The 22,526-nt window shown below is 34.9% G+C and overlaps 1 protein-coding gene across 4 annotated transcripts in view; it reads left to right on the forward strand.

Moving 5' to 3' along the window:
• The window catches only part of LOC143247363 (uncharacterized), a 62,650-nt gene that overhangs the window by 33,796 nt on the left and 6,328 nt on the right, over positions 1–22,526 (forward strand). For all 4 annotated transcript variants that reach the window (XM_076495314.1, XM_076495316.1, XM_076495315.1 and 1 more), the window contains one exon: positions 21,158–21,233. In XM_076495314.1, the coding sequence (XP_076351429.1) occupies positions 21,158–21,233 (76 nt within the window). The remainder of the gene's footprint in view (positions 1–21,157; positions 21,234–22,526) is intronic.

Here is a 22,526-nt window from a genome sequence, read left to right on the forward strand (position 1 = left end):
GAGGACAACTCATTGTACGTCTTAAGCTTAAATTGGGAGTCTCGGATGTTGCAAAATTGATCTCTCAAATGCTCGTTGAGTAAATACACACCCTTGATATTTTCGCACAACGAAACAAAGGATGTGATTATCTGTGTCCACCTTAACAACTACGCTTACATAATGTAAAATTGTATTTTCAACATGCTCATTCTGTTCAGGTCGGCGTTTACATTTAGAAGCTTTACTTGTACTCAGCGCCGTATTTAGGTAAGGGCTACACGGGACTCAGCCCCAGGACCTTAATGGGGGACCAGTAATAATTTTATTCTATGTAAAATTACATTTTTCTTGGGCCCACAAAAATTATTATCCCCTGGACCCACCCAACCTTAAATCTGATACTTCTTGTATTGGTTTCAATAATGGTGTATATGGACATGTAAGTATAAAAAATCTATAATTAAATGTATTGGCATAAATTTCAAAGAAGTTGAATGATTTTGAGTGTCCAACCTCAATAAGTGTGTGGTTGGCATTTTAAATTTATAAACTTTGAACAGAAATATTTTTATTGGTTCGAGTTTAAAAATAAATTTTAATTTTTAGTAGATATGTTTCGGTATCCTTAAATTTAAGAAGTTCTGACAAATAGCGATAAACTATATGTTTGACCAAATAACTAACTTTCAAATTACAATCTTGTTTAAATAAAGTTTACTACCACAGACTCTTTCATATTGTATTTGTTACTTCGAGTTACAACACTCAGTGTGAAGAACTGGCTAAAACATTTGAGTGAAATCAGTCATTTTATATACCGGATACGTAATGAGATTACTTGCAGTATTGTCAACATGTTTGTTTAAATATTTTTGTGTAACTTGTAAGTAAGTGGGGTTTCTGTAATTAATATTTATGTACTCGCAAGCAATTTATTGCTCAATTAGTTTTGAAAAAATGTGTTTAAGAGATCCGACGAGAATCCATACAGGACAAATTAGTAATATAAGGGCTAGGTTTTTCACTCGTAGTGGAGTTCACTTTATTTCGCTATAATGTTTAGTAATTCGAGGGTCGCGGGTTCGCATCCCCGTCGCGCCAAACATGCCATTGTAGCCGTGGGGGCGTCATAATGTGACGGACAATCCCACTATTCGTTGGTAAAAGAGCAGCCCAAGAGTTGGCGGTGGGTAGTGATGACTAGCTGACTTCCTTCTAGTCTTACACTGCTAAGTTAGGGACGGTTAGCGCAGATAGCCCTCGAGTAGCTTTGCGCAAAATTCAAAACAAACTAAAACCAAATCAAATTTCATATTTGTGAATTAAGTTTATATCCTGTCACTAGAGGACACTAAGAACAAAAACGAGATCTTTAAAATATGAAACTGAAAGTAATTTACACGTTATATCAAATTTGGATGTGATAAAAAATGTGGCTAGAATGGAACGGTTGCACGATTAGAGTTAGGGTATTTAGTGTGTACATTCTAATGCAGGTGGTTTGCGAAAAGAAATAAAAGTTTGAGAAACTTCTCTAAACTGCAGGTTTGTATTTTGCAAGTTGTTTGCACCATGTTTTAACGTTTTACAAATATAGTTTTGTTTTACGCATGTTTTTGTCTTACCTGTGTATCTTACATTTTTGTTTATCTTGTTAAATAGGTTGTCCTAATGTATTGTATTTATACAGTGATAACCTTTAGTATTATATTTATACAGTGATAACCTTTAGTATTATATTTATACAGTGATAACCTTTAGTATTATATTTATACAGTGATAACCTTTAGTATTATATTTGTACAGTGATAATCTTTAGTATTATATTTATACAGTGATAACCTTTAGTATTATATTTATACAGTGGTAACCTCTAGTATTATATTTATACAGTGATAACCTTTAGTATATTTGGCCGAACTCGAATTTGTGCAGCATCACAAAAATATACCCCCTCCTTACTTTTTAAGCAGCACTTGCGTTATATGAGTTAGTGCTAATCCCTTAGTGTGGATGGTAGGTGACTGTTTTCCCTTTGGTCAGTAGTTATAAATTAGGGACAGTGCCACTTTACCTTAAAATACTTGTAATCAATAGGCATTCTTCTGGCAAGGAATTATTGTTAAATCCATCTTTTCTCTCCTTGTTAGAAAGAGGTAATTACTTGGTACAAAGTAAGCACTACTCTTCGTGAAGAAACTTAAGAAACTTCTTTTAACGATTAGTAATGTTTCATCCACTAACATAGTTTGTGTGGTACAGGAGACAAACCATACAACTGTAATTATAGTGAGAGATTAGGCGACTTTGATTTGAGTTTCCCACTGTAACCATTTACGAAGTTTTTAGTTTTACAGTTATTTATTTTTCTAGTGTAATTACATATTATAATGTTTTTCTCTATGAATTGTTATTTTATAAGATTTCGAGAGTAAGTTTTGCTATTTACTTGAACTCTCACTATGAGGCCGACTCCAGTTACTATTTCTTGTAGTATCGATTATTTTTCAATATTAGTGGTACTTAAAGTATTAAAGATATGTTATTATAATTACCTTAGTCAGAGTAATGTTTATTATTTTAGAACTACTTGCACACAGTTCCGCTTTTACTGTGTTATATCGGATTAGTTTTGTTTTACACACACTTCTGTTCACTCTGTTTTAGGTTTATTTCCAGGTACTGTATTATTCTGTTTACTCTGTTAAATTTTATATGTTTTGCACTACGTTGTTTTATGTACGTTTTACTCAATACACCAGTCTAATTACTATGCTGTTGTATACAATTTTGCGTTATGTACTTTTCTGTTCGTGTTTGTCTTGCAAGTTTTGTTCTATACATATTTACCTCAAAATACAATACCCTATAGCCCGAGCTCTTTCGAAACGTGGATATTTCTTCTTCATTTTACCCCTGAAAAAGAAAAATCCACCTTTCGAAAACACTCTCGTCATAGAGTATCGAATTTTTGTGTTAAACTGATTTCTTGAACTTGACGTTTTTTTCTAACACAATAACTTTCACGTACCCATTACTTCTGCAGAGCCTGTCCTGTTAATGGGAACAAATCGAAAGTGTTTAAAAGAATGACATTATAATGTTCATTAAGTGTGGATTTTGGTAGCATATGGAATTGTACCTTTTGTTATACTGGTTGCTTTTACGAAATGTATACCACATGTTTATGCACCTACATTCTCGAATCAGCTATGCTAGAGTGGGTGTTGTAAGATGTGAAACATACAATTCATCTTCTTTTGTGTTTTCCTAACATGTCAACATCTTAATCAACCGTGACCAATAGAGTACAAATGAAAACTTTTGGTTGACGTGGGATCTGTGAACAGTCACAATTCTTGACTTGGATCAACTAAACTTGTCGTCAGGAAAACATTTTATCACCTTTACATTTTGTTAGTAATATGTTTCCTCTTTTCCACTCCTTGTTTTTCTTTTCACTCCCCACTCCCCGCTTTTCTCTTTATTTTTTTTTTTCGTAATGCTACTTTTCCACATGTTTGTTGAGGTTAGTGACCTCCAGATGGTAATGGACAAGAGACACATATGAAATAGATCAGTGTTCTTCACCCATAGTGTCACAGTTGCTAGAAGGAGCTACTGGTGCTTGTTGAGGAAGAGTGAACCAGAACGAGCCCATACAACAGTACTTTCAATGAAAACAGAGAATGTTTTTTATGTGGGTGGTCTCCTCCCGGTTAGGAATTTGTCTAGCTGTGGTAGTATATGTTCTTGATGTGTGCTTAAATGTGAATAAACTGAAGGTAATTTTCATAAAAAGACGCATGTAGACCAACTTTCAACCTCGTATTCTTCCATATACTTCTGTGAAATTGTACTGGCATTTGGTATCCTTTTATTTACTTTTCTCAAAGTTACAATAAACATGTAGTAAAACTGAAACTAAGGCTGTCATAAGCTACCGTCGACAATTACTTTTATTTCAGTGACAATCCGTTGACTTCAGATGATTTCAAATGAAAGAATGACTGTATTGTCGTATAGATTTAATTATAAAATTCCGAAATGTACCAGCTAGTGTAGTTGTGGTTGGTCTAATGATTTGTAGTATCTGTTTAAAACCAGGCACAAAATACGTGTCAAGAACCAGTACTACAGAGTTTTCTGCGCATGCTGATGCTAGTGCGAGTTTTTTAACACGATCTCAAGCATTGGATAATGAGAATGTGATAAGTTACATTAGTTCTTAGATCGCAACTATTAATGCGTGATATATTCTGAAGTTGGTTTATACTTTTTACCAAAATACAAGTCCATCGGTGGCATAGCGGTAAGTCTACGAGCTTATAACGCTAAGATTCAGGGTTAGATTCCTCATTTGATAGACAAGACAGCTCGACGCGATTTTGTTCTAAAAGAAACTAAAGTAGGAAAACTATATAAACAAAATACTTCCTGGGGAGTGATAAGCTTCAGCGATTATAACATTAAAATTTTGGTTCATTTATCTGGTCCCGGCATGGCCAGGTGGTTAATGCGTTTAACTCGTAATCCGAGGGTCGCGGGTTCGAATCCCCGTCGCACCAAACATGTTCACCCTTTCAGCCTTGGAGACATTATAATGTGACGGTCAATCCCACTATTCGTTGGTAAAAGAGTAGCCCAACAGTTGGCGGTGGGTGGTGATGACTAGCTGCCTTCTCTCTAGTCTTGCACTGTTAAATTAGGAACGGCTAGCGCAGATAGTCCTGGAGTAGCTTTGCGCGAAATTCAAAGAAACAGTTTATCTGTGGCTGACGTGGTGGAGTATATTCTGTGGAAACAAAAACACCACGTGCATTTCAAGGCGTATGTTTTAATAAGAAATATCTTAGTTGTATTTTTTGCTGTTAACTGTTGTGATATAATGATACCGAATGAGGACTAGGTTTGAATGTACACTATAATATACAGCTTGCTATTATTTTGTGCGTGCCAAAAGTCAGTAGCTGGTAAGTATAATGTCTACATGTGCTATAATTACACTCGCTCAGGGACATTTGCGAGCATGTAATTGGTAGTCCCTATTGTTCGTGTGTGGGCTAGTTCTAACATGACCTACATCCTCATCTTAGCAGCCCCGTGGGTTATTTGTCTTTTGTTTCTTTAATCAGATATGATTAGACAAAGCTTGTTTATTTGATTTTTTTTCATATTTTAAGCGAGGACATTCTATCTCAATGAACATAAGTTGCATGAAAACTCAGAATATATTTCAGACAAGGTTATGTGTATTAATAAGTCATAATGGATGGAAAGTAACATTGGCGTGATGTAAGATGGTTCTTCCTTCACACGCTTGTTAACTGCTTCGATGTTTGCCCAGTCATGTTATTTATGGTTAATAAGAAGTGCTTATTTGAAATAAAACATTTATTTAAATACCATTAGTGGCCACAGATATGCGAAAACCAACGGGTGTCAAATAAGCTATCATCTTAATTTATGAAAACAATATATATCGCTCTCTCATACCAATCAACTGTATGAGAAAATTATTCACTCAAAACTTTGTATGTACCAGGCTTTTAACTTTTTGGAAAATGGCTCGCAGATATTACAAGTAATTAATATCGTTTAGAAAATGTACAATATATTCGGTTGAAAATACTCAATTTTAACATAGCTATAGTCCAGCAGCATAACTTTGTGAACTTCAGTTCACTCGGGAATTAAAACTTGGTGCCTAAACCTATTTTCGCTGTTACAACAACGGTTATAGGTTTACTTGGATACGTAGCTCGTATAAACAGTAATTAACATTGCTCCAGCGTTAAGCTGACTTTTTAACTTACTAAACCTAAACACTATCTCAGTGCTTTAATAGTAATAAATTGTAATTTTGCTATTTCACTGAAGTTTTCTTGTTTTAAGAATAGTCACTTGTATTTATAACATGGACGAAGTTACAGTTTTGAAAAACAAACAACACGTATTACGGAAGAAATCATCATGTTTTGAAAGGTGCTAAATAAAAACCAAACACATATATTCATCACACATTTTTCACTGCATAAAACTTCTTATTCATTACCATTAAGATAATTTAATATTACGGAAAAAAATAACAGAACCAAGAATGCATCAAATAACTCAACGTTACAAATAGGCATTTAACCTACCAACATAAACAGGTTTTTATTCAGAAGAAATGTCTTTGTTTTTGTGACTAAATCATCATAGTAAACCACGTACAAACGTTTTAGCTTAAGATTAAACACAAAAGTATAGAAGTTGTTGTTTTTTGAATTAAGCACAAAGCTCTACATGCCATCACGGGTATCGAAACCCGGGTTTTAGCGTTGTAAGTCCGCAGACATACCGCTGAGCCACTGGGGGGCGCAAGGTATAAAAAACAGGGTTTTTTATATTCGTAAATAAAAAGGATAAAATCGACCTTTTTTAATTCGAGTTTATCTCTCGAAATTTGGGAGTTTTTCCGTAAATTTTCAAAATACGAACTTGGTTGATATTCAGTCATCAGGAACAACGTTACGAACTTCTAGTGCAAATTGATGAAGACGAGGCACCAGAAGTCGGTATTCCGTTTTCAAACTACCGATAAAATTACAATATTCTACAGACTACTGGCCACTCAGTTGGTCACACTCTTTCAGATGTAGAAGGAAGCCATTTTCGCCTAATGCACCTATATTTGTCTTCGAAAATTCTTTGTTTCTAGTGTTCTTGGTGCTTAGATTAAATAAATGTTCAACCACTAACTCGGTATTATAATGTAAATGTCTTCTGATGTAGAAAAAAACTGACATTTTTTATAACCATTTTTTTAAAACTATTGTTAGGCATAACCTCAGACTGTGTTTGGGAAGTACATGTAGTTGAAGTTTTTTTCATCTAGGTACCTTAGCGTTTGCCAGAACCTTGTTACTTAGTGTTTATTTCGATCTCGTTACCATGGCCGTTATATAGATCATATTATCTTAGTGTTAAAGTCTTCTAATCTTAGTGTTTATTTAGACTTTTAATTTCAATGTTTGCTTTAATTTCGTTGACTAAGAGTTTAAATCTTATTACCTTGATAGTATTTAGATCATGACGTTTGTTTAAACCTCTTGATCTGGGTATTTATTTGGATACCGTTATCCTGTTACCAGATGCCATGAAGAACAACTTTTTTTTTTTTTTTTTATAGATTCAGGAAAGCGAATTTATTGAAGTAAAGATCCAACCAGTAAGTATAGTGGACGGGTTTTAACGCAAGTGTCCAACCAGTAAGTATAGTGGGCGGGTTTTAACGCAACCTCTTTGTGTTCTGTAGTCTCAGTAAGTATAGTGGGCGGGTTTTCTCTTTGGTGTAGTGCCTGGTGATGCCAGTAAGTATAGTGGGCGGGTTTTAACGCAATAGTCTGGTGATGCCAGTAAGTATAGTGGGCGGGTTTTAACGCAACCTCTTTGTGTTCTGTAGTCTCCTGGTGATGCCAGTAAGTATAGTGGGCGGGTTTTTAACGCAACCCCTCTTTGTGTTCTGTAGTCTCCTGGTGATGCCAGTAAGTATAGTGGGCGGGTTTTTAACGCAACCTCTCTTTGTGTTCTGTAGTCTCCTGGTGATGCCAGTAAGTATAGTGGGCGGGTTTTTAACGCAACCCTCTTTGTGTTCTGTAGTCTCCTGGTGATGCCAGTAAGTATAGTGGGCGGGTTTTTAACGCAACCTCTCTTTGTGTTTGTGTGATCTGGGCGGTAACGCAACCCCTCTTTGTGTTCTGTCTCCTATGATGCCAGTAAGTATAGTGGGCGGGTTTTTAACGCAACTTCTCTTTGTGTTCTGTAGTCTCCTGGTGATGATGACATATGGTTCGACTCTTTTATTTATTATTACATCATCAGTTATAAGAGCAGGGAAACGTACAGCTGTTAGGAGCTGAACTAGTAAATTTGATCATGAGATCAAACCGAATTGTCGTAATTACTTTCACACAGAAAGAAAGTATTGTATTAATAGAGAGCTGTTTTGGTTTTTAACTAAATGATGGAAAATACAATATGTTGTGTAATTTCTCATAATGGTAGTAGTCAAACTTAATTTCACATAACAGCGTAAGTCAGTGTATGTATGTGCGTCAGACACACTGAACAAAACACTTTATTTCTAAAGCCGTCCATTAAATACAACATCGGATTTCTTTTAAAAGTCACTTCCACTGTTCAGACCGCTGAGGAAACCGATTGATCCAAAGTTATACATGTCAAGTGTGCAGAACAGTTTGACCAGTGCTTCATATTATATTTTATCTCGAACGAGTTTTCAACTTATTATGTTAAGCATTATAATTTCAAATAGTTTGAAACAGAGTTAAATTTTAACTTTAATGTTAATTAAATGTCGAGACGTGTCAATTTTATATTTGTCAATAAGATAGATACGCAGTTTCTTTTATTAAGACAAACCTATTTTAATATACACACAGTAATACAATTTATAGTTACGATTATTACAAATAATTATGTATATAAAAATGTTTTACAAACTTACAAACAAAATTATATTATATTTAGTTTATAACTGAACATTTTATCAACGGTTCACGATGAGCGAATGAATTTTGAGTTGTTATTGGTATAGTTCACTTAATTGGTAGCCAGCTTGCTTTTCACTGATCACACGTGAGTTTTTCACAGCTGAAGTTGTATAATGTCTTCGCAAAAATACTAATGCCCGATGTTAATCCGCTGAAGTTAAACGGTTTGTAATGTTCGAAATCTATAAACGTTTCTGGTCAAATCTCTGTAGTTTCCCGATTAATAAGCATTAATCACAGTCATAGCTTCCGAAGTTTATAGAAGACAACCAATAATATATACGTGTCGCATTGGTTTATAAACATTAAGCAAGGTTATTGATATTTCAGTTGCCAACAGTACTGGCAATCACTTGTATTTTCTTACGCACATCTTACTCTGTTAATTCGAGAATCTTCTACAACTTAGTGAATAGGTGGGAATTTCTCAATACAAATACAGATTTAACAGTACAAGTTATATGCATTTCTGAATTTATATCTAATTAAAACAAACTTCGATGTTACCAAAAATATACAACAGGGTGTTCGGAAAGTCACTGTGCACTTACATGTGTATTAACAGACAAAACTGCACAGTGACTTTCCGAACACCCTGTATAATAGCAAATCTTTTACATCAGCCAGAAGACAACCGGCACAGTCACGTTATCCGTTATGGTAACTCTTAGTCGTACTACATGGTATCTATTGGTGTAAAATCCGCCTTTTAAAATTACACGCAGTTTTGAATGTCAATGCAATAGATCACAAAGTTTCATAATACTGTACACATCTGTTTCTTGAACGCTATCGTCTGAACAAAATAAGTGACTTTTGAAACATCCGATTTATAGAACAATTTGATTGCATAAGTTTTTTAATACGTCATAAATCAGTTAATAAAATACTGATACCAAAATAATTATATCAACAATAAATCTGAGTACGTAGCTAAATAGCTTAGTTAAAATAAACTGACCCTTGAATGGAATTCATGAAGTGGTTGTAAAATAGTGTTATAGCAAATTGGTAAATGTTAAATTTATCACCACAAAATTCATTATTCACTTGCTTTAAAACCCTGTAATAGCGGTCTTTTTTAGCATATTGATAAGAATAGCAAGAACTATAGGTAGATACAAACTTTATTTTAAAATCTAAAGAAAAACGTCCCCCAGTGGCACTGCGATATGAAACTGGGTTTCGATACCCATGGTGGGCAAAACAAAGATAGCCCATTGTGTAGCTTTGTGTTTAAATCAAACAAACAAACTGAAGGAAAACTATCTCGGAAGCTTTGAAAATCATCTATCTTGTGACGTCACTTGCCAAAATTGTAAATAGTTCTACTTGGCACCTATTACAATTAATTTGACAACTATAATCAGAAATTTTGTAGTTCGTTTACTTGTATTGTTTAAAGAATGCACAAGACAAATTGATCTTTAGTTTAAGCATCAGTTTAATTACGCTATTGGTTGTGTGGTTGTTATGGGGTGTGATGAAAGTGCTAACATCAGTTGGTTAATATTGCTCATCACTCCTTAGCCGTTGGATACAGTAACCTGTTCTGTGTTTATTTTATAATTTACTTCATTCAGAGAAACCACTTTAGCAAAACTTGGTGCAGTTGGTAAAGGATAACTTTTAGATGCGGGCTTTCATGGCCATTTGCTTTCGTAATGTTAATTTTTCATATGTGAGATTTAGGAATAAAGGTTTGGTGGGCGGGCCGTACCTTTTATGAATCTAGATACCATTCTTCTCGTCGAGTCTTGTACATGTAGACAGTATTCTTCACAAGTATTTCAGTTGCACCCAATTCCTTGTTGTGCAGTGACGGATTTTCATTGTGTTTTTGTTACCTATATGTAGAAAACTTGATAAAACTGATAGCATGTTTCATTATCAGAGATTCAGTAGAGACAGCTTTAGTTTATTATTCTTAAAAAATAAATCACAAACGAGACTGCTTTAAATTTCATTGATTTAGTTAATTAATTAATTAATCCAAATGGCTACTTTGAGCGTTTAGTGATTGAGTATGTTTGTATTGTGATAAAGACAGAACTATATTGGTCTTTTTACAGTGAATTCCATGGAGAAGCCCACGAACTTCGTCGCTTTTAACGTACGCAGAATAACCTTTTAGTGTACCATAAACGTTTTTGGAAGTCTACAGAATGTGTGTGAGATTGTTTGGAATAGCTTGGAGAGTGGTTTTCCTCGACAAACTTTAAGGATAAACGAAGCTTTCGAGCCCTGCCTCTTTTTATTTTCATTTTTTGTCAAATATAAAGTCATATTTGGAGGTAGATATACAGTTAAGAAGTTTGTGCTTCCTACCCTCGATGCCTAACGGATATTTGATTGTGACATGAAACTACGAATTTAAAACCTTGAGTGTTAAACCCTTTCTTGTCCCAGTCCACAGTTTATAAGGTAAATTTCCTGATCTTATGACTTTATGGCTTCGTGATAACTTATTATGTTCTGTTAGAGAAGTAATTGGACCGAATGTGGTCTAGCAGTTAATTTGATTCCCAGTTTGCAACTCATAGAATTTAATGTTCAAACCGTGACATGCCACTGAACATTTCTTTTGAAGGGTTTGCGAAAAGTTCATGTTCAGAACCAAAAATAAAAGAGGCATTGGTTCAACTATGATTTATTTTTCAACGTAGTCTTTTCTTGAGTCTGTAACTTGCTCTAAGACCTGTGTGTTCTTCTGAAGGAATTCTTCTTGGTCCTCAACCCATGACTAGACGGTATCCATGAGATCATCATCAGTCTGAATCCTTTCAGAAAGGTTTCAAACTTAGGGAAGAGGTAAAAATCACTTGTTGCTAACTCTGTTAAGTGAGGTGGGTTATTGTGTATTTCGAAGCCAGCCAGCCAGCATCATGGATAATGTTAAAAGCAAAACGTGATTTGTGAGATGGGGTATTAATGGAAGACCACACCTTTTTTCAGCAATACTCTTTTATTTTGATTTATTGACGCAGGTTGTTGTTGAAGAATGCACAGTGATACCTTGTAACGGCTTAACCCTTTTCCAAACATCAACTAGTAAAACGCCTTTAGCATCCAAAACAAATTAATACCCATGACCTTCTTAGTATAGGGTTATGACTTGAACATCTTTGGAGTGAGTGAACTGGGGTGTTTCTATTCCAAACTTTACATTTTTGTCTCTAGGTCGATGTGCTGAACCTACATTTCATCCATAGTTACGAACCTAGTGAAATCTTTCTAGTAGGCATGGCTTTTAACAACACGGATCCGTTTTTGCTCAGGTGATAACATTTTTGGATTAACCTGGCATTAACCTTGTTCGTAACCAAACTGTCACTCAAAATGCTTGCTAGTGTATGCTTATTGAATTCTGATTTTCTACTGGCATATATAAATAAATCATGAGGTTTACTACAGTTTCTTTTGTGGTCGGTGTGAAGGGCGACCTGACCAGTTTTTATTCACAGCTTAAGCTCAGCTAAACATAGTTTCACTGCTGAATATATCGGAGCACCTATTGTTACTTCCATGTGCTCGTGGATTTCTTACGTCGTCATTTCCTTTTCAACAAAATATTTTACCGTAGCACTTCTTCAGAACGTTTAACACTGCTTTCCTTTACGCAACACACAGAATAAGCTGGTTAAGTTACATCTTGTTTACTCATAAAAAAGGTTCAACTTAGTATTTGTCAGAAAAAAAATAGTACATCCTAGTTGTTTCTTTCAGTCAAACCACGAAGTTTTCGGACAATTCTAATATTTTCAGCTGTGAAGCATTCAAATAGAATTGGGGCATGAGCCCGGTGTTTCAATACCTGGCGACTTCTCTGCTGATTAGTCGTTCGACAATTCTATTTAAGTTGTGCCTGAGATTTAGGAGTCTTTAACCTGGCTCTTTAACCCACGAGTCGCTGTTTTTGTTAGTTTGGTTTTGAATTTTGCGCAACTACTCAAGGGCTATCTGCGCTAGCTGTCCCTAATTTAGCAGTGTAATACTAGAGGGAAGGTAGCTAGTCATCACCATCCACCGCCAACTCTTGGGCTATTCTTTTACCAACGAATAGTGGGATTGACCTTCACAATATAAAGCCTTCACGGCTGAAAGGACGAGCATGTTTGGTGTGACGGGGATTCGAACCCGCGACCCTCGGATTACTAAACATTATATTACAGCGAAATAAAGTGACTCCACTAGAAGTGAAAATCCTAGCCCTAATATTACTAATTTGTCTTGTAAATACTGTGAAGAGCGAGTTATTTCTTCTCTTTAGATAAATCGTGTAAAAAAAGAAAACATACGTGTTTTTTGACATTACAGTGTTCTGTTTTAAAACAAAATTACTTGTTTGTTTTCTCAAAATAAACTGTAATTCCCTTAACATAATATGAAAACACGAACAAATTAAACTTGGCGGATGAATTAAGTTAAAAACGTAAGAAAAACCAAAAACCTCCATATTTAAACTCGAAAAAACTTATGTTATAGCACGCTTAGTAAATAAAAAAATATAATCCCTAGAAGTTAATGCTACAATTGGGTGTGGCCTCGTAGTAGATCTCTGAATTTACTAGCGGAAGAACTGGTTTCGATATCATAGGGAACCATATGATCTTCCCAACACCTTAATCTGAGTCTGCTGTTCACCGGCCACCCTTACCTACTATCTTTACTGGGCATTAGTTAAAATTAAGGATGGTGGAACATAAATGGTCTTAGTCTATGCACTTTAAGTACGAATACGTTCATGTTTCCTTAATCACGTGATATGGTTTACGTAACATCATTTGCCTGGAGTAGTGATCCATTTATCTGCGTAATGGGAAAAAAAAATAAAATAATGTTGACGTTACTAGTCCTTTGACTTTTTACTTTCTTATCAGTTGTATATGTTTTAACGCTTAGTCAGTTATATGTTTTAAAATAATAGCTTGGAAGATATCAAACCTGCATTTCGATATTACAGTAGAAGTGAAAAACGCAGAGACGATTTACTTTTTTCTATATCGCATACAGCCTTAAAGAAGAAAGACATCTTTCTCCTCTTCTTCTAAGAAGCTATACTGCGTGTCACAATCTTGATCTAAGAAGTAGAAACCAGTTTTTGTTTTCATGTTCTGTAAGATAATAAGCATCTCACAATCAATCATACATAAACAAAAACCAGTCTTTCTCTTCTTCTTGAGTTAGTTTTGCATACCACAGTCATACATAAACAAAAACCAGTCTTTCTCTTCTTCTTGAGTTAGTGTTGCATACCACAGTCATACATAAACAAAAATCAGTCTTTCTCTTCTTTTTGAGTAAGTGTTGCATACCACAGTCGTATATAAACAAAAATCAGTCTTTCTCTCGTTCTTGAGGTAATGTTGCATACCACAGTCGTACATAAACAAAAACCAGTCTTTCTCTTCTTCTTAAGGTAATGTTGCGTACCACAGTCGCACATAAACAAAAACCGGTCTTTCTCTTCTTCTTGAGGTAATGTTGCATACCACAGTCGTACATAAACAAAAACCAGTCTTTCTCTTCTTTTTAAGGTAATGTTGCGTACCACAGTCGTACATAAACAAAAACCAGTCTTTCTCTTCTTCTTAAGGTAATGTTGCATACCACAGTCAGATATCAAGAAAAATCACTCTTCTTCTCCGAGATAATGCTGCGTACTACAGTCTTACCCAAGAAACCAAAATTAGTCTATGCCTCTTTTATTCTGGAAGATAATACTGCGTACCACAAGCTTACACAAGAAACAACTCGGTCTTTGTGCTCTTGTTAATTGAGATAATAAAGAGTGCCCAGTTTTTTAAAGTGATGAAAAATCTGTTTTTAGTTATTTTATAGGAGAGAGAGGTTGAATGTGAGTTATAGATAAAATAATTTATCTGATTTTCCTTGGGTTATTAAAATTATCGTGGTCGTAGTGCGATTGTCGTTCTGGAACAATTATCTTCATTGTTGATAAACATGTGCTGTGTTATTGATTTATGATGAACAACGTCTGCTTTTTCGCGTGGGATGAAAATGTCGCCAGTAAACTGTAGTTGTCAGTTCCAAATATATATTGTTTTATGATTGCAAGCTAGGGGTTGTACTTTGTAAACAAGTACAAGCTGACTGCTAGAAACTTTATTGATTACACATCGAGCGCTGTGTAGTAACAAAGTAACACCGTTTACTATCACAGGGTTAACAAACAATAATTCGTCTTTAACGTTTCATAGCTATCTGTCAAAATACCGCTCAATGTTTTTTTAAGTATAATAAAACTTAACTTATAAGCATACCAACACATGCCTACAAAGAGTTTTGAACTTGACATTTTACACACATTCACTTCTAGTTATAACAGCTTTATGACACAAGTCCATGTCGACGTCAATCTTACAATTTTATTATCTTTAGAACTCATAGTCTTCATGATGTTTCTCTGCGGAGTTTAAGCAAAATCGAGAAAGGCTTGGTCTAATTCTTAGGGTGCTTTGACTGTGATTCCGAGGGTTTTTGGTTCGCATTCCGCAGATGCAAAGGTGCGCTTTGTAATTTTGGGCCATGGGTGTGTTGCAGAAGCGACGGTCAAATCTCACTTTTGTTCAGATAAGACTAACCCAAGAGTTGGCGGTGAGTGCTATCGATTAGGTACCTTTCTACTAGCCAGTTATTCAGAATGATAGACGACTGGGCGTATAGGGCTGTCATGCTGCTTGGGCGAAAATTCCTAACAAACAACATAAAAAGTAAACAAATGAAATTCGTGCTGGATTTACCATGTTTACTGCTTTCGGTTCACACTATTCTTTATGTCAGAAATATGTAAAATGTACTTCTGAGGAGATAAACAATACATCCCACTTTCTGTAACATAATTTTATATCTTGCGCAGTAAAATCATACATTAGATATTTTTATTCGTAATGTGTTTTCAAAGGTTCTCGTATATTCTAACTATAGGTTGAAAACTCCTGCCTTATATTACACAAAAACGAATTTGTTGATCTTCCAGATGATTGGTCTAATTATCGTCTGGTGTAGTGACGTTCGACTCATCAAAACGCAACACCTGTTGTTTTGTGTAGAAGTAACACAGGCTTTAGTTTCCCTCATTGGGAAGAGTTCTGGAGACGATTTTGTAAAACGGTGACAAAAATAATAATGCGAAACAATTATTATATCTTAGTATACATCTTTAAACAAATATATATTTATATACCCTACTGTCATGACTCCTTCCCTTGATTAAAACCGCAGATGTATTTCTGAGTTCATTCATTATGTGGCTTCTCGCAGAATTATACAAAGTTTATTTAACATCGTGAAAAATAACTCGCAGGAAGAAATACTATATTGCATTAAATAAAATGAGAAGCTCTTATTTTAGGAGTAAAAATATATTACATCTGGCAAATAAAGTTGTTCACTGTAATATTTCATTTGTTAGTAGTATGTATGATTTTATATTACAATGAAGGTATGCAGTAAATTAAATCACATAATTCTTTACTGTTTTAGTATGTATTTCAGATACGATTATGCATAATAGGATTTCAACTGTTTCCTGCCGCTGCTGACGTAATTAACTTGCTTAAGGTAGACCACAACGACAAAGTTCAGGAACTTTGTAGATGGTTCTCATATTTTTTTTTATAATCGACTAACATTTTCCCGCACCATTACACCACCTTCAACACCTTATACTATCAAAAGGACAGAAGTAAATCTAAATAATCCATGTTTTTTTTCCATTTGTAATTAAACATCGTTATAAAAAGGTAAAAAATAATAGCTCTCGGACTATGTTGTGCACTTACAATCATTCGTCTCTCAGTTCAATCTAATCTGAAGTCAGATTTGTGTTTGTATCTGAAGTAAGAGGTTTTCGAACTATCTTTAACTAGAGGGGAACTCGGTAGGGCGCGTACCTCCACAACACAGTGTGTAATATATTTGGCTTTCAAGAAATATGAAAATTTGTTTATGTGTCCGTCGTTATCTTTAGAAACGGATGGTTTTTGGCAGAACAATGAGGTATAATATTCTACATATTTCTACCAAGTTTTATCAAAATTCTTTCAACTGAGTTATAGAGCAAACATAGTGTGAAAAATCGATACCCCATGTTAAAAGATAGGGAATTTTTTTATTGTCGTGATTTTGAACTTTAACCTTCACCCTCCAAAAGCTAAACGCTTCTAAGTTGGGTCTTTGTTCAAATGTGTAGCAACTTGCGACGAAATTTATTCAGCAGTTTTTGAAACATTCTGCTGAAAAACAAACAAACATATACAAGGTTAAAAACATAATCTCTGTCTACCTTCGGTAGTTAAGGTAACAAGGGCGCCTCTGTTAATCCACTACATACTATAGAGTCCCTCTTAAAGTGTGCGATATTTCTGCTCTTTCCCACTGTCCTACATAAATTAACCATCTTCACATTTTGAGACAGTTACCTCGCAAGTCACTTTTAGTTTAAGTTGCTTCTAAATGTGTGTGGATTGTTATGATTATATGAGGGATACAAGTAAAGTGACAATATAGTATCTGTTAGCAAACATACCCTCATATGCATATACTGAAGAGAAATTTTGACTCATTCATTCTATTGGATTCAACTTCATTGATGAAAGTATGTGTATTCTAATTGGTTTTTTACAATATCGTTATATACTGATATCTTTATGATAATTATTGCTGTGTGTATCAACTTACACTTTAATAGTCGTGCTGAGTGTGGTGGTTGTTGGTACGGGTCTTGGTATATTATTAGTTAATGGTAGTAAATGTTAACAGTGCTTGTTAATTGTTATCAGTGCGTGTTTATGAGTAAGTTGGATACGTAAATGTAAAATATTGGTATGTTATTGTTAACAATATAATTATTGGAGTTAAAATAAATAATATATCCTTGACATTGTTGTCCATAGTAATCTGTAGATGTATGTATTGCTATAAGACAACTGATACTAATTTGAAATGTAAATCTTCAACCATAGTAATCTATAGAGGTATATGGTACTATAAGACAACTGATACTAATTTAAAACGTGAATCTTCAACCATAGTAATCTATAGAGGTATGTGGTACTATAAGACAATTGATACTAATTTAAAACGTAAGTCTTCAACCATAGTAATTTAAAACGTAAATCTTCAACCATAATAACCTATAGAGGTATGTAGTACTATGAGACAACTGATACTAATTTGAAACGTGAATCTTCAACCACAATAATCTTTTCCCACCATTATTGATAAACATGTGGTATCAGTCTGCTTGAGGCTAGATTAGATGACTGCCGAATGTTAGTACATGTGAAACATTATTGTCAGGGATGAGACGATGACAAACAGCTTGTTTAGTTTATCTGCATCATAGTGGTTATTACAGAGTTGAGGAAGATAAGACACTTTACTTTGTTTCATTGATGTGTGGTCTGTATTTGGTTTTCTCTTGCAGACAGCCATTTAGTGGCAGATCCGCCACATCTTTAAACACAAATAAAAAAGCTTTAGCATCGACTTCTTTACTCTTGGTAACAACGTCTTGTTCAAATAAGCAGAAGTTATAATAACATACACTGCTGGCCAAAATCTTAAGGCCAATGAACATAAAGAAAAAATATGCATTTTGCGTTGTTAGACTCAACCACTTATTTGAGTAGAGCTTCGAAAGATGAAAATAAGAAAAGGGGGAAAAAAAATTAACATTTAATTGGGAAAATGTGAACACTATGAAATTAACCTAAATACTAGCTGGTCAAAAGTTTAAGACCATACCAAAAAGAAGTCCTAAACAGGGTAGGAAATGCCCAACAAGAGGTCCCAATAGTGAGTTACATGGCTGTCATTGCGAATAACTTCAAACATCCGCTTTGACATGGTCGATATAAGCGTTTGCAGAAAGCTGGCTGGAATGTTATTCCAAGTGGTGAAGATGGCTTCACGAAGGTCATGCACTGTTTGGAATTGACGTCTGTTTCTATAGACTTCCCTTGCCATCCACCCCAAACATTTTCAATGGGGCGAACACGCTGGATGGTCCAAAAGAATCACTTTGTCCTATGGGCATTGTAGATTGCAGCGTTGTCCTGCTGAAAGATCTAGTCATTTCCACACAAACGAGGGCCTTCAGTCAATAAGGATCCTCTCTCTAACATGCCAATGTAGTCAGCTGCTGTTTGACGCCCCTGTATAACCTGAAGCTCCATTATTCCATGGAAGGAGAAAGCACCCCAGATCATGATGGAACCTCCTCCACTGTGTCGTGTAGAAAATATCTCCGGTGGGATATCCTTATCGTGCCAGTAACGTTGGAACCCATCTGGACCATCCAGGTTAAATTTTTCTCATCAAAAAACAAAAACTTTTTCCACTTTTCTACATCCCATATTTGGTGCTTCTCAGCAAAGTTTAACTGAACTGTTTCGTGGTGTGGAAGGAGGCGTGGCCTTTGAAGACGTTTACGGTTTTTAAAGCCTTTCTTTGTAGATGCCGTCTTATTGTTCTTAAGCTGCATTCTGTGTCCTTAAGGGCTTTAATCTGGTTTGACGATCGGCTGGTGTCTTGCTAGACAACCCGTCTAATCCTCCTGCTCAACGCCAGCGAAATTTTCATGGGCCAACCACATGAAATTCTTGTTCCTTATTTCTCATGACCTTTTAAGAAATGTGCAACAGCAGTTTCACTACGCCCAATATCACCAGCAATGGCACGTTGAGAGATACCTTGCTTTTGCAGCTCGACAATTCTGCCACGTTCAAATTTTTCAACTTTCTAATCTTTGTCATATTGTTACCCAATGTAACACAGAAGATGTCAGTGGGAGGTGTTGACAAAGCTAATGCTTGAATAAAAATCACTAAATGTCGTTACGTGTTTACCGATTAACGCTTCGTTTCAGTATGGTCTTAAGGTTTTGACCAGCTAGTATTTAGATTAATTTCACAGTGTTCACATTTTCCCTATTAAATGCTAATTTTTTTCCCTTTTCTTATTTTCATATTTCATCTTTCGAAGCTCTACTCAAATAAGTGGTTGAGTCTAACAACGCAAAATGCATATTTTTTCTTTATGTTCATTGGCAGCAGTGTATATCAGAATATATATTAGTGTCACTTATAGATATGATCTTTCAGATAAAGTGTTATCAAGTTTTTGTGTACAGATAATGTATTTTGTGTTAAAGGTGTTCTTAGGATCATTAAATTGTTGTGGCTTTATTAAAAATTCACAAATCATGTAATCACAGATTCTAGTAACATGTTATCCTAAAACAATAATATGTAACCCAATTAATGAAAACTATCCAAACTGATTTTACAAGCATAAAATATCAATTAATATGAGGATATAATAAAAACCTGTATTACAAACATTCAAGTAGATTATTTATCAAAATAAACCTTGAATCATGTTAACTCATGAACTTAATGTATTGATGCTTGTTATACGTATGGCGTAACTCACATGATGTTTGGTTGTTGATTTGTGTAACAGCAGTTACTGTATACTTTTGACAGTTGGCTTTAATATGATTGGATCGTATCCTCTTTTCAACACGTGTGTGTTTGGAAATATTAATTCTAGTTCAGTTAAATAAACAGTTATAAATTGTAACCACAAAATTACACCTATCTTCAGATGTTTTCTTGGTTTTTCAGTAGTAAATTGTTTAAAAAGTTACAAGTTTAGGCCCCATATTGGCCTTATTTAATTGATCACACATATTTTCATTATTAACTAGCATATTGCAAAAATCCTTGAACTTGGGAACGTTGAACTTGCTATAAAGTATATTTTCAAACTGAAATGAAACTGTAAACGATTCCAGGAAAATATATAAAGTCCAGTTAGTCTATATAGAAATTGTGTCTGAGAAGCTGTTCAGAAGTCCAGTGACAGATCAGTTTTAAAGTGGAAAGATAACTGTTTAGTAGTATGGTATAAGATGATGTGGATCAGTGGTGTGTCTGCGGACGTGTAATGATAGAAACCCGCTGGTGGGCAGAGCACAGATAGCCTATTGTGTAGCTTTGTGCTTAACTTCAAAACAAATAAACCAACGCTGTGATATCATCATTGATAACGTAAGGTCATGTCCTTCGTAAGTTATTAATATGCATTATGCACGAAAAATGTCAGTTGTGGACAATGAATAAAACAAATTAGACGAATAATTATATTATCGCACTAAGATATTATTAACATTTCCACAATTTACTGATCTAAGATGTAAAACAGAAAAATAAGCAATACATTGTACGAAATAAATTATAGTGTGATTAATTCTTAGACCGCCTCACCAAACAGGCTCGCCCTTTCAGCCGTGGGGGTGTTATAATGGTACGGTCAATCCCACTATTCGTTGGTAAAAGAGTAGCCCAAGAGTTGGCGGTGGGTGGTGATGACTAGCTGCCTTCCCTCTAGTCTTACACTGCTAAATTAGGGACGACTAGTGAAGATAACCCTTGAGTAGCTTTGCGCGGAATTCAAAACAAACAATTCTTAGAAACAAGGCTTAGTTAAAAACACTTCGTTTTATTGATTCAGTGTCTAAAACTGTACCTCTCACGACTGTACCTTTTATTGACTTACATTATGTTTTTTTTTTTTTTTTTTTACAGGAAACTATTTCGAAGAAAATTGGCATAAGGAGCTCCGACCGCGCTATTGATGTGTGCTTTGTTGTAAGACTTGGAGGTGTGTTTTGGCTGACCTCTTATATTTATAAATAATAAAATATATAATAATAATAATAAATTTATTAAAACGTCGGCTAAACTTTCGAACAAGTCGGCTAGTTCTTTTGGGTTATTGTTACTTGACGTGTTCGCCATTTCGTATTTCAATTAAATATTTATATTTGATGTTCTGTTCTTTGAAGAAGCCGTCCCTTCTTTGTTTAAATAATGGATAAATGTTTGTACAGAGCACTGATATACATATTTTCTCGTTTGATTTGTTTGAGAAAAGGGTGACGTAACTAGCAGTTACTCAATGGTTATATCACTGGTCTGGCATGAGAGTGTTCGTTGATTTCTTCCAAAGCTAAGGAAAGGTAAGAATTGTAAAACTGGCCCTGTGAGATAAGGCCTATATAATAAGAATGGGCCTTATTTGTGGAATGTGCTAGTAGATTAACACTTTAGTTCATTTGATGGAACTTGTTAATCAAGTGATACCAGGTTTAGTACTACTCGTAGGAGAGAGATTACTACATATGTATGTATGTCTAGACCTACGTAACATTGTCTCGTGGACCAGTAAATGTTTCTTTGTACCCTTCCTTTTCAGAATCTATATACTTCACTTTTCTTTTTGATTTCATTAATACCAGTTAAACGTCAGGCGATACTCCAGAAAAATGTAGTTTAATATATAATCTTTGATATTTATCAAGTTCTGAAAGAGATGTGATTAACTCTATTGACAGTTTTTTTCCCCTTTTTTGGTTAATAGTTGTTAGACATCTGAAGGACATAATCGTAAATTGGCAATAGCTAACAAGATAGAAATGGTATCTTCAGTGAAGTTTCCTTTTTATCTGTTTAAGTTTAATTCACAGCAGTGTTTGTGGTGACGGCAGTGACAAATCCAGCTCGTCATTGTAATGTAGTTGTGTATAAGGTATGAAGTGACGTAGTCTAATATTCGATAGTCTTCATTGCTTGCCGTGCATACTGAAGAGCCTCACTTCTCGTGGCACAGCGACATGTCTGTGGACTTACAAAGCTAGGAACAGGGTTTTGATACCTATGGTGTGCAGAACATAGATAGCTCATTGTGTTGCTTTGTGCTTAATTTCAAATAAACAAACATATTGAAAACCGAGGTAGATCTGGATAAATCTGTTTTATATGCGAGCTTATGTCTTTTTATATGCCACGTTCCTGTTGGTGCCTCTGTGTTAACTTTTATGTTTATATACCATTTTTTACGTATCAAGATATACATCTTTATATGCCGCTTTTTCATTGGTGACTTGGTGTTATT

This window comes from Tachypleus tridentatus, chromosome 3, assembly GCF_004210375.1.
Source record: "Tachypleus tridentatus isolate NWPU-2018 chromosome 3, ASM421037v1, whole genome shotgun sequence".
Taxonomy (NCBI): Eukaryota; Metazoa; Arthropoda; class Merostomata; order Xiphosura; family Limulidae; genus Tachypleus; species Tachypleus tridentatus.